The 12580-nt window shown below is 37.4% G+C and overlaps 1 protein-coding gene across 1 annotated transcript; it reads right to left on the bottom strand.

Annotated features, from left to right (window-relative positions):
- On the bottom strand, positions 1 to 10123 carry LOC107792654 (DDT domain-containing protein PTM). Its single transcript, XM_016614889.2, has 10 exons — positions 9903 to 10123; positions 8729 to 9634; positions 7750 to 8433; positions 6399 to 7587; positions 3191 to 3482; positions 2918 to 3042; positions 2335 to 2792; positions 2224 to 2252; positions 1651 to 2121; positions 1 to 1546 (listed from the first exon to the last, which is right to left on the bottom strand). Exons 2-10 carry the CDS (start codon positions 9538 to 9540, stop codon positions 510 to 512), a joined length of 5097 nt encoding a protein of 1698 aa, XP_016470375.2. The 5' UTR covers positions 9541 to 9634; positions 9903 to 10123; the 3' UTR covers positions 1 to 509.
- Between the last annotated feature and the right edge of the window lie 2457 nt (positions 10124 to 12580).

Here is a 12580-nt window from a genome sequence, read left to right as displayed (position 1 = left end):
CGAGGAAAAGAATTCCTAACTAATGGCCTCTTTATACAGTCAAAAAAATCAGATAAGCACCAACTAAAAAGAGTTGCTTATCTGCCAAGGTTGGAGCAAATACCACAACCTCCCACTAATCATTTCTACACGTATATTGCGCACAATTGTTTTCCTATCATCCAGCTATAATCATTCAAAAGAAATAAGAGACCTGCAGATGATGAAACCCCCTAAATTGGATGGGGGAAATTTGCCAGGTTGCAAAATTGCAGCAGCCCTTACCACTGAATCTTAAATATGCGGAACGTGCTCTAGCGCCTGCTTAGCAGAATAATTACCTACTAGCAACACAAGTGACTTCGATTTCCTTGTCTATTTGTGACAAAGCAACAAGTAGACTAGCATCCAAAACTGCATCTTGTGTAGTTAACCAACTCTTAGACCGGTGAAGTCAAAATATATCACATTCCCTCTAGCCGATGCACCTGACTCCAATCAGTAAGATCACAAAATGATAAAAGCATCGACTATCTCCAGTCCCTACAGTTGCCACACCTCCAACCGGCTTCCCCAAACGACTCCTCAATCCAAGGTGAACAATGACTGTGGATCCATATGCCACACATTTGACAACAAAGATCAGGGCATGGTTCAAAATGGGAACACATCTTACAAGGAACAGCAACAGCAGCAGATTCTATGCTAAACTCAGGCTCGTGCTTAAAGTAAGACATATCAGAAAGTCGATCAGAAGGAAACCCCAATGATGTGTCAACATTGTCTGTCAAGTTAGCAGATCCATCCAATGGGCCGCAATCATCAGATGCAAGCAATTCGTTGAAAGAGAAATAGGTCTGAGGTTCAAACTCCATATCCTCATAGTGGAGATCATCGTATTCAAACATCATGCCTTCCTCAAAATCATTTCTGGAAGTATCCCAGTCAACCCCATGAGGTGTTGATAATTCAACTTCCATAGAGTTGTTGGCGAAATGCGTATCTGAGTTCTTCTCCACTCCTCCATGTCTTCTTACTGGCAGTTTATTACCTCGTTCAGCATTAGATGGTATTTCTTCTGCAGAAATCGTTATGTTTCCTCCAAAAAAATCAGCATGGGAAGGATTGCTTGCAAAAGAAGAATCCAAATCATTCTCGTTCTTCACATGCCTCCTTACTGGCAACTTTTTAGGCCCGGGCACAGACATGGTTGCAGCATTCCATTCACAATCAGCTTCTGAGAATTGCTCGTAGAATTCTTCCGGAGTAGAAACAAGAGAATTATCATCCTCTACATATATGTTTTCCTCTTTTGAGGGCACCACTTGAGTAGACATCTCATCCTCCATATGCCGCTCCGGAATGATCCCAGAGTGAAACTCCGTTCCAGGATTATCCATCTTTGAAGCCCTTGAGCGCATTCTCTTTTCTTCTAACTGTTTTTTGCTTTCTGGATCCAAATAAGGACAGATGGGTATTCTAGTCCTACGGCATCTAGAACATTTGAACCCCACAACTTCAGAAACCTTCGACTCCTCAAGCCCAACAGAATCAGCATGAAACCAATCTGCAAACTCACGGTGCATTAATTATTTCTCCAAACCTAAAAAGTAATGAAACATATATTCAAGATTACGAGGTTAAAAGAATTCCTCCCAGGGACAAACTTACTTGTACACGTTTCACAGCGGATGTACATCAAATCAGGATTGTATGGCTTGCGACAAAGGTAGCAAGTAAGTCTGGGAAAATCTCCGTCTAGATTGCCCTTGAGAAAAATGTTTCTTAATCTAAACTCAATGCCAGTGTCCTCATTCTTCTTTCTCCAAACGACACCCAACTTGTGCTTTTTTTTCGTTGTGGAATTCGAAGAATTACCATGCTTCCTATCAGAAGAATGCTTCAATGTGGCAACGGAGGCTGAAAGACGGCTAGAATTACCAACATTTACTCCTTTCTTGGCTGATATTTGCTTTGGAAAGTATTGCCCTTGCAGGAGTAAAGGACTTGTTGGAGATTCATCACTACATTTAACTCGAGTAAGGGCTCTATTTTGGTAACACATTTTGCAAGTGTTTGTGTACTCAACATCGTCGTTATCGTCAACTGTTGAACTAACTGTACACAGCTCGTGACAGAGACCTACAAAATAAGATAACATCAATGAGCTCCCAGACCAACTAGCTAACCCACATAACAACATGATAGGAACTGATACAAGGGAAATAGATGTTATTATAGTACCTTGGCATGTATTGCACTTCACCGCATTCCTGAGAAAATGAGATAGCATAAATAAATGAACATAAGAAAAAAGCAGAAAAAGGAATTTCGATAAATGCATTAAATGGATACCTAAATGGCACATCCGCTCGACATGAAGCACAACAATACTTATCATTGCCATCTCTCTTCAGTACTAGATAAGTAAAGATATCTTTACAAGGAGTCCTCAGGGGCTTTTTCTTTGTAAATGCACTTCTGGGTTTGTTGGCTGAAGGCAGATCTTTTCCCACTTTTTCTTCATACTCTTTTATTAGATACAAAGGAATCCGCAACTCAGAAAACCAATATTTCTCCTTTCCATCCTGTGTTTGCTCTACTTCTACTATACTCTTCATCACGCGAGATGGGAGATGCTTCTGATTTCCAAAAGCAACACCATACCTAATCTCACTTTCAACAACTCTTTTGTCGCATATGTAAGCATTTCTGAAAGCAGAAGCTTCTGTTTCTGGACCTTTTCCATCTTGGACGCTCTGTTCAGGGCGAACAAGGTCACCCCACCTCACATGCATGTCTAGGTACCTCACCTGTAGCAAAAGAAAACAACTTTATTCACTAGGATTGAACATCAGAAGAAACACTCAATCCAGACTTGCAACAAAAGCTTGCCACAAAAGAAGAGCTCAAATCTTTATCAATATATCTCAATCACCTGAAGCGCGAGCTGTGATGTCGTCTTACACATATCAACTGCAGCCCGCCAAACAAGCTGCCTATTTCTTTTGGCGGTCTCAGACCCTTCAGCATAATAAATACCAGGTATCTTTCTAACACCACCTGCAAGAGAATAAGCTGTTAGTGAACTCTCATGGCATTTATATATGTACGCCACCAAATCTATAGTAAGACAAAATAAAATAATTCTTTTTTTTGTTGACAACTGAAGACGTTTTGCATAACAAAAAAATGAGGGTATCAAAGACACCTTGACGTGCTGCTTTCTTCACCATCCTTCGGGGTAGAGTCCCTTTCTGGAATATAAACTTTGAAATCAAGCCACCTCTCCACCAAGTGAAGTCAGTCAGTATATCCTGAGACTGATCGGCAGTGGCTTCAACAACAGCCATTGGTTTCCTACCACGTCTCCCTGGTTTACGCTTATTTGTTGATCCAGCAGCACCAGCAGCTGAATGGGTGAGAGAAGATTCAGATGACCCACCATCAACAAGCTTGGTCCACTCCACAGAAAATGCAACTAAGCGGATATTCTCCTCAAGCTACAAACATAAAACCAAATCACTTAACTCAAAAAACAGACACAAATTAACAAAGGACATATTATCTATAGATAAAATCATATGTAGAAAGTAGTCTTAGATGCCAAATGTTAGGGCACATAAGGAATCTATGTTTCGAATTATTTTAATAGCACATATGCGCTATGCAGCAGGGAAATATCATCAATGCTGTTAAATGCAAAGTTTCCACAGCAAAGCCAGAATTGCCTAATCCTTCCATGTTCTATAGCATCTAATAAATTGGAATATTCTGTTGCAGTTCAAAATAAATCTGCAACTAAGAAATCAAGGCTGCAACTTAAGCAAAGTGGAATTTGCCATTATTAATGCTGGATTTCATACTTTCTTATTACTTCATCAAAAAATGCTGGATTTCATACTTCAGGTTCACGATTAATGAACCACAAGCATAATTAAGGCACAGGACCTAAGCACTTGGCCCACTTGCAGCAAAAAGAATATTCACTAAGCAAACACAATGGTAGGACGGAAATTACATGTGCAGATATCCTGTATCCTGCACCACGTTACTTGAAAGTGGTTCACTGCTGCTGCCTGATGGCAATATTCTCTTTGCCATGCAAAACTCTCTCATTATTTAACCACAATTACATTTGTCTTAAAAGATAAAAGGCTAAGTAAAAAACAATTGGTTTTCCAGTAGTATCCTGATTTAACTAGACTTTCCTCATATTCTTAAAAGGACCGTTTATTAACCATGGCATCTAAGGTACAAGCTTCTACACCATTAAAATATTTATCATAATTTATTCAATTGCTTCACATTATTTCTTTAACTAGACAATGACTGGTTGGGGTGAAAAGAGGAGAAGTAGGATACTTAGAATGTAAAAGACAATAAATAAGGGCTAGGTTGGGCATGATGTGTGGGTTAGGGGCACGTCTTTGGCTCGAACCTTGCCGCGGACAAAAGTCTGGTATTTAAGTGGAGAAGCATAGAGGGGCGAGCCTATTATCCACTGAGTTTCAAATCGTGCACACTCGCCCTGGGGGTTTCTTTTCTCGGTTATTAAAAAAAAGACAAGAAATAAGAGTTATTTCCCATGGTGCTTACAACGTAAAAAATGAGACGAAGTATATATGGATGAATATGCACCCCTCCAAGTTGGCATTTTCAAACCTCTCAGATGTAGCAACGAGAAAATGATATTGGAATACGCTCCATTTATAATAAACAACATAAGCAAAATGACAAATGTGGAACCAAAGAGAAGTCAACTGACTTATGCCTCCTGCTTAGCCTTCACATCACCCCCACCGTTTTTATTGGATAAGTACAGCTTTTGGATCTTCTCACCACAACAAAATATAATGTGGAAAATCGTTCACTCAGGAGTCAAAACTTTAAGACTAAGGGACTGTTTAATAATAACTTAAATTTGAAGACGAGCATCTAATAAATCTTCTAATCAAATTTAATCATATTATTTTCTATTTAAAATTTTTATTGAATTAGGACAAAACGGAGCATATGGCTGAACATTTGTCATTACCATGAATTTCAAATGTATATAAGTCAAAATCAAAGAAATCCTTGAGAATAAGGGAGATCCTCCTATGCCTAGTTTTGTGTGATTTCATGTCTCATCTAGTGGGATAATCCTCTATAAGTATTCTCCCTCAAATTGCCCTAATTCTTCCATAGCAGACATATGACAACACCTCGGCTAGCTTATACAGCTCAGCAGAGACCTCAACAACTGGGAACTTGACTAATACATGCTCTTAACATCTCTTCTGAATGGGGCACCACCACAGAAACACTGTCTACCAAAAATGATTACCCTTTCTGGAATCCTAACACCAAAGGTGATTTATCTGTTAGGAGCTGAGTATTCCTCTTTGACAGGCTCTGCCTCTTCAGTTTCCTTGGAAATCTATTTAGAAGAACAAGGCACCTTATAAGGTCAAATGCTTCACCTGGCATGCAGCAGAGCTAAGTGTCTTATTCTGAACAATCTCTAGAAAAGAGGCATTCCATTGTGCACTAGATGCTCTCTTTGTAAAGAGGGCGCAGAGGAGATCAAACATGTTTTTCTTCACTGTAATTTTACAGGTCCAATTTGGCATTTTTTCTTCAAAACCCTAGGCATCAGGTAGCTTCACCTAGAGCTCCCTTGAATTTTCCTCCTAACTTGGCGAAAGAGGGGTATGACCAGCTTACACACACCTTCACTAATTCCAAAGGGTAACTGCTACAAGCACAGATACCGTGTAACTTTGTCCACCAAGGCTTGGACAAACAAGAGGGTCAATATCGTGAACCTTAAACACAAATGAATATGTTCACTCAACTTTCTTTAACATAGCCACTACCAATGTTTTAGAGTTGGTTGCCATGACAGATTTTCTTAGCTCTTTACATTCTCGGTAAAGTTCTCTCTTTGGATGTACTTACTCCGACAATTTGCCGACATACATCAAATCAATAAAATACTCATTACCTATAAAAAAGTATTCTCTCAAGAGGAAACAAGATCCATACATTTTGAAATATATGTGTGTGTGTATGTGTGTGTGTGTCTATATATATATACGTGTTGGCTATCCAACATGAGGTTTTCTTATAAGTATTGACTTTCCAACATGAATTCGTAACTTACTTAAGACATAGTTACTTTACATAAATGGTTGCCCATTTTCAGATTCGATTGTAAGTGCACTTCAGTTAATTGGATTATGCTACCAAGTAGCCCCTAATACTACTAGCACGAAGTATTATTCAATGATCAGAAACGATAAACAAAATACAAGATTACCAAGTAATCTAGTCGATCAAGAAGTGGTAACAAACATTTTAAGAGAAATGACGGAAATGAAAGTGGACATTATGTTAACCAACATTAACATAAACAAATTTCTGCAAAAACTTACTTCAAGCAAAAGAGATTTTATCACACTGCAACTAGTAGCTTGTTCTGCCTGTTTACGCCATTGCTTTCTGAAAGCTGCACTCCGGAAATCGCCAGATATCAAACCAGTTAAGCTCTCCTCCATCAATACAATATATGTAGCAATACCGGGAAGACTTCCATCACCACCCTTAGCAGGACGTAGACCACTAAGTATCTTCACAGCCCCCTTAATGGCATTTGATGCTGCAGCATTCAACAAGCATCCTCTCTTACTAACCACAGGAGCCTTACAACTAAGACACCAACTACATCTTTCCCTTGGTACTTCCACAAGTCTCTTTTCAGTATTTGGCCAGAAAAAACGCATTGCTACTGATGAGAAAGCTTTAGCTTGAAGTAGGAAATTTGCAGACATATGTTTCCGCTTATTTTCTGAAACACGAGTCTCAGAACCCTGGTTTTCTTCAGAAGAAAGGACAGCTAGACTAGCAGCGGCAGATGCAGCAAAATCTCCATGCAGATAACTATTTATATATCCTTGAGGTTTAAAAGATGAACCCATGTATAAACAACCTCTTCCATGAGACACTGTGACACCAGCATAAGTACCACTAATTTGTTCCAAGTAGTTATTGGGGCTTCTTGAAGTACATATAGCCGTCTTTGCCAAATTTGGGCCATCTTGTTCAGTCCACTCAGAAGGAATAAGATGCTGGTCAACTGAACCAGTGCATACAACGGGCTTCACTTTAATTTGTTCAGATGGCAACGAGTCTAAAGGAGTGTTACTCTGTCTTGCTATAGGCTCAATATTTGCCAGACAAAGACCATCAGGTTGGGAAACTGCATCTAAATTCTCATTCTGCGTAGGTTCTGTCGAGAAGTTGCCTAGAAGATCACTTCCTGGACCAAATTCAGTGACACAACTTACCGTATTCTCTTCCCCAAGACTTTCCTTAACCAGAGAATTAAGTGATGGCATAAGGCGACCACCTGTTGTGTCTTCTCCTTGCCCACTAATTTCAAATAGTTCACCATTAGGGAATATGACATTGACTGGAATTTCCCAGTACTGCATAATTCCTTTGCATATTTCCAAATATAAGGGATAATGTTGCACGTTGGCATTAAGTACTTGCAGGACCTTGGGTATGTCTTTGTTATAGTAGTATCTGACATTAGACTCTATACCAGCTAAAGCCTTCAACCTATAATAGAAGATTAAGAATGCATTTAGAAAAAGATAACCAGAGGAAGATTTCAGCATGAACTACATAAGATAAGGGAATTACAAATCTCCACATAGAATATCCCACAATCAAATACTGCAACTTAACGGAGTCAATCAATATAAAAGTTAAGAGACATACACAAGTAGATGATTGCAAGTACCCATAAAGATTTGTCCATAGGGATCAACACCAAAAAACTCTGATCCTCTCAGAGTTGTTCCCCTCATAATTTTAGGCTCAAGCTCACTAACTGTGCACTCAGGGCAATACCATGCTCCTTCTGGTATATACATCTTGCAAACACCAATGCACCTAGCATGGTAAGATGAGGGACAGCCGTCACAGCAAAGTAAAGTCCCATCCATACCGCAGAGACGACATTCATCACCATTACCATCTTGATCAACATCACGGAAAGCATCTTGTCCACTAACTTTGGAAACCAAAGAATTAGTATTAGTTTCTTCGCTAAGCTTGATGGCTTCTCGGTCCTTGCAGGCAGAAGTTTTAGAGTACCGTGGATGCACTCTACGTGGTCCAATCACAGGGGCTAAAACTGTACCCGCATCTGAATCAATGCCTACCTCTGATTCTTCGCGCATGTCAATTTCTGCTCTTAGCTCTTCAGAATCTAGGGCATTGTCACACAAGATCTGCAGAACTATGAGTTTCCTGCCAGCAGACAGTGAGTAGTATTCCTTCTCCAAAGTATGGGGATAAAAACCCTCCCAACTATCTTCATTTGTGTATCCCATTCCCGTCAGATAATGAACTAGATAAGCAGGCCAGGTCATTGTATCAAGCAAGCTCCAATCAATGTTCCTATGAACAAGCAGAAATAGTTAAGTTTCCAAAATGCACCTCACTAGATTTTATAATTATTAACTTTCCACTCATTTGTATTCTTCTTCTGACAAATCTAGCTTTTAGTTTATTTTACCATACCATAATCAAGAAATTTTCAAGTTCAGTGGTGTATTTTTTGGAAGGACGGCATAACAGGAAGTACCTCCCAAAGGATTAAGAACCAAGACAGCACTAAAGTAAACCAACTGACTAGAACTTAGTTCAACAGTTTTTGAAAAATATCCTCCATAAAATAGGCAAATGTACTCACCTTAGGCATTTTGATGCAAGCTCGGAACCATCAGATGACAGATTTTCAAGATGACGCTTCAAAACACGCATAAGGGCGACATGAATAGAGTCCAACAATGAGTTTGGAACAGAACAGTTGAGTGCACCCACAAAATCGTCAAGTCCAAAGGGACTCAGAAACAACGTGGTACTAAACATCCGTAAAAAGCTATAAACGGACAAAAGGTGTGATACATAGTCCTCCGGAATACCAATATTTCCAGAAGAGGGGGGCAATTCAGGTGCAGGAACAAGAGGCTTTTCCACCTCCGAACATAACTCCTGCTCCTCATCATCATCAGGCGAATCGCTCAGTGAATCAGCATCAACATCTACTTGCATCTTTTCAACCTCAACAGGACAATCATTTTCCAAATCACTCGCAACTGGCACTTCTTCAATCTTATCAGCTACAGCATTTATCGGCTCAGCCACAATCTTTACCTCCCTACTAGCTACCAATTCATTTAACTTCTTCTTCCTATCCAACCACTCACCAACCAACTCATTGTCTTCAACCAAAACCTCTTTCACTTCGGCAGTATCCAAATCTTCACAATCTCCATCGTCGTATTCAACCCTATACAACCCCGAATCATAAAACATAATCTTTCCCAAAAATAACCCGTTCCCCTCAAAATCCTTCCTTACATACCTACCCACCAATGCTTTGGGTCTCAATCCAACAGCAGCCCTTTTCTTCCCATCTTGATCAACCTCCACATTTTGCACATCCTTTCTTCGCCTTTTCCTCCCTCGCTTTTCTAATCTAACCACACCACCACCCTCCATTCCACGAAAACTCCCCACCTCGATACCCGATCCAATTTACACCATAAACCTAAATTTCCTTCAAATTCAAAATCGCTGGTCTTGACAATCGAACCTATTCAAAAAAAATCAATCAGATTTTAGGGCTCTTTCCTTCAGATCGCAAAAACACAACAAAAATCAAATCAAATCAAACAAAACAAAACAAAAAATCAGCAGAATCTCAAGTATTTTCAAAAATTATACAGCATTAAGGTTCAAACCCTTGCGCCTATATATAAATCTATTGAGTAAGATAACATATAATATAAAAATACGGTATGCAATATATTATAAAAATATATAGGTATGTGTATGTATACTATGTAGATGAAAAAACTTACCTTGTTAAGGAAAAGGAACCGCCATAGAAGATGGAAATGAAAGAAGGGAAAAGGGATAAGGGAGAGAAATGAAAGGGGGAAAAAGACTGATAGCCCTAAAACCAAAAGGCAAAAACCAGGTCCAGATTCTTCAGGAGCCAAAGAGTTTAATGGTGTGGGCTTTCTGGATGGTAGAGTATTATTTTCTTTACCCCATCGCAAAACTCAGTGAGTTCGTGTCCGAGTTTCTAACGATTGGCGGTGCTGAGTTCCATAATAAATTTGTAAACAATTCAATTCAATATTTATTTATTAAGAAAAAGAGTATAAAACAATAAAAGTTAAGTTAAATTTAGATTTGAACTTTTTCCACACTTTGTATGATGAATATATATATTTCCATAGTTGGCTGCTAAATATCTTTTACTGAATGGAAAAATAACTTACTTCACTTCACTATTGCCATAATTATAGATATCATTATCAATCTTTAATATTAAAAAATTTCATAATAAATACCACGATTTAATTTGCTAATATTATCATTAATATTTTGTTAATACCTTTTTATTAATTTCCTCAAGAAAATATTAAATTTATATAGGTTAATTTTCACAAAGTAGAAACAAAAAAAAATACTCTCTTACATTATGAAATATTTAGAAAATTAAAGTTTTAAAGGAAAAACATATTTATGTGTGTGTTCCTTCTCTAAAACATAAAAGAACAAATATGTATTAATCTTTGATTAAATTATTGGTAGTATTTTCTAATAAAGTATTATTATTAAAGAATGTCGAATAATTATGATGGTTCTTTTGAAATTTCAAACACAACTGAAAATGTTCGATAGATAATTTAAAGAGTATCGTAATGATTCTCCATTTTATACAAAATATACAAACAAATTATGCTATCTCGTAACATCAATAACAACATATACTAACCATTTAACTTGAAAAAACAAGAATATAAATGTTTGCCAGCAAAGTTTATAAATGGTATGTTTATATACGAGAAAAAAAGATTAAAGGAAAAAAGGAAGCATAATTTATCACCGAGTGGTGAGTCAACTCGGTCTCTTTTTTATTTCCATTAAGCTTGTCCTCTTTTTTTTTTTTTAGGGACTTACACAATTAAACAAACCAAATAACAGGAAACCTATTGGCGGGAACAAAGCTTTAGTGATTTTGTGTTACCCGCCAAACATCTTTATAACTTCAAAAAGATACTCTAAAATATTTTGTTTTTAACGGTCATGTTTTCAATATTCATTTGGATTTTTACATTGGTTATCACATTTTACTAAATAAAAATTATCCTAGGCCAGGTAGCAAATACTCAATTAAAATACCAACTTTTAATATCATCATAAATAGCTAACGTAGAACATTCATATAAAAGTTTTCTATCTATGCTATTGTGGTTGACAAACTTGTTCCATTACAATGCCAATAATAAATGGAATTATATTATTTTTAACTTGATTGGGGTACAAGTATATTTTTTACTTGTATGTGTGTGTATTTTTTGCGTATTTGATGATATACATATTTTTTACAGAACTGCACGATAAATTCTTGGGATGAGATGTTGTATTCCTCTGTGGGAGGTGCCAAATCAGATAACCTATATTGTTTAATTCCTTATTGATGCGATGAATTCTCTACTTTTTGACTTCTTCAATGGACACTCCTAAATGATTAACTAGATTGGGTGAAAAACTTAAAATTCGAAAACGCAATGAACTAGGAAGCAACACTCCTAACAAAAGACAAAGAGAATCAAGTTCCAAAAATGAGCTACGGATGATGCTGACGAGGGAGAAACTGAAGGTGCTAACGAGAAAGAAATCTTATAAAATTGTTGAATATGATGTGATGGATGCAAATGACCCAAACATCTAAGAAGTAGAGATGGTTTCTAAGAGGGTCTCACCATTAATGGAGATAACAAAAAGGCTTACGGGGAGAAAATTTATAAGAGTCAGATTGTCCGAGAGAAAAAAATTAGTCATAAACTTTTTATGTTGGACACAAAGAAACCACACATTTAGAATGTAAGGATGATCTCTAAAAAATTTCCGACCAATAGAGATAATAAGAAGGGTGATGAGGACAAAGCAAATGGCAAATCTCATCCTAAATTTTAGATATTAACTGTAATTATAATTTCATTTCGTAAGAACTCTATTCTCAAAGGTAGAAAATTGCTCGACATTTTACTTTTGGATGTTTGCATTTGTAGAAGCGTTAATATTATTAACTTTTGTCTGCCATTTCTCTCTCCTTTTATCTTTATATTCTTAAATAGTTCTAATTGTTAATTGTAGTTTTCAAGCATTATATAGAAAACCAATGAAGTGAGAAATTTTATTTATGTAAGGAGTTAAAATATATTATGAAATTATATTATAGTTCGTGATCACGCCCAACTATGCCTTATAAAAAGGACAATGCAGTCGTTGCAAATATAATCCGGTTTACAAGTCCGGAGTCGAATCCCACAGAGAACTAAGGCTTAGCTACAGCTAAGGGTGTACAAACCAAACTGATAACCCGCACCAACCCGAAAACCCGAGTTAACCCGGAAAAAAAACCCGACTAGTGGTTTGGTTTGACTTGGTTTGGTATTGAAAAATAAAACCCGACCACAATAGGGTTGGTTTGGTATTAACTAAAAAAAGTCAAACCGAAACC

Source organism: Nicotiana tabacum, chromosome 18 (genome assembly GCF_000715075.1).
Source record: "Nicotiana tabacum cultivar K326 chromosome 18, ASM71507v2, whole genome shotgun sequence".
NCBI lineage: Eukaryota > Viridiplantae > Streptophyta > Magnoliopsida > Solanales > Solanaceae > Nicotiana > Nicotiana tabacum.
The sequence above is the reverse complement of the archived record's forward strand: the minus strand, read 5'-3'. Positions and strand labels throughout refer to the sequence as shown.